Genomic DNA, 3832 nt, shown 5'->3' on the forward strand with positions numbered 1-3832 from the left:
CACCCTTGAACAGCTCTAATTATTTCTCTAAGAAAATACCTCCTTTTCAGAGCTAAGGAGAGATTTAAGGGCAAGAAGAGGAGGCAGCGATAGGGTTGGAAAGAGGACTGGGAAACGGGGGAGGAAACAGTAGCAGGAAAAGCGAGAAAGCAGCTGCCTGAAAGAACAGATTGGGTGGTTGGGAGCATGTTGGAAAGGGGAAAATGGACACAAATGAGGAAAGAAGAGCCAGCTAACGCTAAGAGACAGCAGACAGGAACTTGACAAAACGGCACGGTTAAAACCTCCGAAGAGGGGAGTCACTGCCCGTCAGGAATATACTGTCCGTGTTGCCGTAAAGCCGGGGAAGGCGAGCGAGCCGAAGGAAATGAAGGTGCGAGGCTGGAGCCGGCAGAGGTGGAGAACGGAATACAGCCAGAAGGTAAAGAAAGTCCCGCCGGGCCGGGCCGGGCCGGCCTGTGCCAGCTCTCGATCAGCGGGTAAGCCCTGCTCCCGGCCCCCGCCCGGCGAGGCCGAGCCGTGAGGGGGCAGCGGCCCCCATCGCCGCCCTCCACCCGCGCCCCTCAGGCTGGGAACAATAGCGGGGCGCTGGGCGGAGGGAGGGGACGTGCGGGGGGCGCCCGGGGCACCGCCCGGGTGCCGGTGTGGGGAAATGCCCCTCCGTGACGGGGCGGGGGGCGCGCGGCGCGGCCGCCTAACGGTCAGCGTTTCAAACGCTCCCGCGCGAGCTGCCCGCGGACCCTCCGCCCGCTGCCCCCGCCCGCGGGGCGGGGCCGGCGGGGAGAAAGCGCGCGGCCGGGCCGGAGGAGGCCCATTGGCTCCCGTCCGCGGGCTTGGCGCATTGGCGCACCCCGGGCCGGACCCTGTCCCTCCCCTTCTCTCGGCGCGCGCAGAGGAGGCCCCGCATCACCGGCCGCTACTGCGCGACTCTATTGGCGGCCCGCCGCGTCTGTCACCGGCGGACCCGGGGCCCTCTGCCGACGCGCGGCGGAGGTCGCGCCCTCTGATTAGTCGCCGCGCTCGTCGATCGCGGCCGGAAGCCCCGCCCCCAAAGGTGAGTCGCGGACGGCGCCGGCGGCGCGCTCTCATTGGCTGCGCCGGCGTGGGGGGCGTGCGCGGCGGCGGCCGGGCGGGCGGGGCTCCCAGCGTCCCCTTTGTGTGGGCACCAGTCGCCGGCCGAGCTCTTGAGAAGTAGCGGCCGCCATTTTGTGCGTGCCTGTGTTTTCCCCCACCCCCACCCCCCTTTCTGCGGGAGCGGCGGCAGCCGGGACGCCCCGTCTCTTCTGCTGGTCAGGTGAGGCGAAGCGAAGGCGTTGGGCCAGGCCGAGGGAGCCATCGCCGGCGGCTGCCGCAGCCGTGAGGTCGCGCCGTTCGCAGCAAGCGAGGGGGAAGAAGCGGCAAGACGGAGAAGGGGGGGAAAAAACCTTCAGAGCTGCCCCCCAACAGGAGGAGGAGTCTCGGCGCCAGGCCCAGGCGCAGCCCCGGCACCGGCGGCAGCATGGAGAACTCGCAGCTATGCAAGCTGTTCATCGGCGGCCTGAACGTGCAGACCACGGAAGCCGGGCTGCGGGAGCACTTCGCGGCCTACGGTACCCTCACCGACTGCGTGGTCGTGCTCAACCCGCAGACCAAGCGCTCCCGCTGCTTCGGCTTCGTCACCTACTCGGCGGTGGAGGAGGCCGACGCCGCCATGGCCGCCTCCCCCCACGCCGTGGACGGGAACGCGGTGGAGCTGAAGCGGGCCGTGTCCCGGGAGGACTCGGCCAAACCGGGGGCCCACGCTAAGGTGAAGAAGCTCTTTGTGGGCGGCCTCAAAGGGGACGTAGGCGAAGGGGACCTGGTGCAGCATTTCAGCCAGTTCGGCCCCGTGGAGAAGGCCGAGATCATCGCCGACAAACAGAGCGGGAAGAAGCGCGGCTTCGGCTTCGTCTACTTCCAGAACCACGACGCCGCCGACAAGGCGGCCGTGGTCAAGTTCCACCCGATCCAGGGCCACCGCGTGGAGGTCAAGAAGGCCGTGCCCAAGGAGGACATCCAGTCGGGCGGGGGAGGCGGCGGCTCTTCCAGGCCCTCCCGGGGAGGCAGAGGAGGAGGAAGGGGTCGGGGCGGCGGCGGATCCGGCAACCGGGATCACAACGGCCTTTCCAAAGGAGGCGGCGGTTACAATAGCTACGGCGGCTACGGTGGAGGAGGCGGCGGCGGCGGCGGTTACGGCTCCTATGGCAGCGGCTCCTACGGAGGCGGCGGCGGAGGGGGAGGCGGCGACTACGGCAACGGGTACGGCGGGTTCGGCAGCTACAGCCAGCACCAGTCCTCCTACGGCCCCATGAAGAGCGGCGGAGGAGGTGGAGGAGGGGGCGGCAACTGGGGGGGCCGCAGTAACAGTGGACCGTACAGAGGAGGCTATGGTGGGGGAGGCTACGGGGGCGGCTCTTTCTGAGCTGGAGCGGCCATACCCATTGGGGATGGCGTGGAGAGCCCTCCCTTTGATACGGGGCAGCTTCTAAATGGTTTCTCCCCTCATTCGCCGAAGGGCAGCTCCTTTTAAATGCCTCCCTGCTGTGGGAGCAGCTCCTAAATGCCCCCTGGGGGTCGCCTCTGCTGCCTGTGCCACTTCTTTCTCTCTGAAGATGGACTGGGCCCCACATACACATACTTTGTGTTACAGTCATTGATGGACTCTATTTTTTTATTATTACTTGGACCTTGGTCGTTTTTATACTAGCAACGAAAAATGTCTTGTTTTAATTTGTTTTTTGGGGGTACGGGGTGGGAAGTGTCTTGCTGATCTGGAGTAAAAACTGGGGAGGGTTATGGGGGAATTTCCTTTGTTGTAAGGACTCGATACCTGGCTACTACATTTTTTTCTACAAAATCTACTCGGATCCCATGACTGAAATTAACATTTGTGTAAAGGAGGAAAAAATCGTTTTTACGTTTTTTATTTTTTAAATAAATCATTGTGTTCATTGACCTTTACATGTCTAATTTTTTTTCCTAGGATCCATTCCGTACGGTTTTAAGGCTTTTCTAGGTTTGAAGCAAGTGTTCCTCTGCTTTAAAATCTCTGTGTACTTAGAGTAAATATTTTATTGCCGGTAAAGGTCCTGATTGACTTTTTTGCTACCCCCCTAGTGGATTTATTGGTTTTCAAACACTCGACAGAGAAATTTTTGAAGTACTAATCCGTGGATGTGGTCTGTTTTTTAAATACTCGTTCTCACTTACGCAGTTTGTGTGCATCCACCATCTTGTACTAGGCAGTTTGACGTGCTGACATGGTTGGTCAATTTTTTCTATAGGACTTTTCCATCAACGTATGTACTGTGTAGTTTTGAAGAAATAGTTTGTGTTAAGCATGTGCTTCATTCATATAAAATGTTCAGAATTTCCGATTGCTTAGTTTCAAGTCCTCTTATCGGTTTGTCTGTGTATGATTCCTTCCAGGAAAGGGTCGACATTTATCCCTTCTATTAAACGCATACTTGTTTTCATAGTACCGGGTTAACAGACTTTTCACTCTGAACTATTGTCCTTCGTTAAAGTTCCCCAAGAATCTCTCGCAGCACCATCTACCGACAGGATGGCAGCCCCCTTGCTGCAGGCTTCGTTACAGCAGGAGTAAAATTGGTTCGCTAACAATTGTACTAGACTTTTGAAAGTTATTTTATGCCACTAGATGACTGGTGTAGAATGCAATGACATCTGCCTGTGAATAAAGATGGGCTCCGTGAGTATTGACTGGAAAAAAGGAATGGATTTGCAATACCTGCCTCAGCACGTTTTCTTTTTTTTAAATAATTGCAATTGCCCATATTTCAAAAAGTGATAA

At 58.5% G+C, this 3832-nt stretch overlaps 1 protein-coding gene across 1 annotated transcript; it reads left to right on the top strand.

Annotated features, from left to right (window-relative positions):
• Window positions 1-1198: 1198 nt before the first annotated feature.
• Window positions 1199-3496, top strand: HNRNPA0 (heterogeneous nuclear ribonucleoprotein A0). Its single transcript, XM_050905176.1, has one exon. It carries the CDS (start codon window positions 1499-1501, stop codon window positions 2438-2440), a length of 942 nt encoding a protein of 313 aa, XP_050761133.1. The 5' UTR covers window positions 1199-1498; the 3' UTR covers window positions 2441-3496.
• The last annotated feature ends 336 nt before the right edge of the window (window positions 3497-3832 follow it).

The sequence above is a fragment of the Gymnogyps californianus genome, chromosome 14, assembly GCF_018139145.2.
Source record: "Gymnogyps californianus isolate 813 chromosome 14, ASM1813914v2, whole genome shotgun sequence".
In the NCBI taxonomy this organism is placed as follows: domain Eukaryota; kingdom Metazoa; phylum Chordata; class Aves; order Accipitriformes; family Cathartidae; genus Gymnogyps; species Gymnogyps californianus.

Bases quoted from the DNA above. Each gene is read 5' to 3' on its own strand.
- HNRNPA0 (XM_050905176.1), top strand. From the start codon at position 1,499: ATGGAGAACTCGCAGCTATGCAAGCTGTTCATCGGCGGCCTGAACGTG.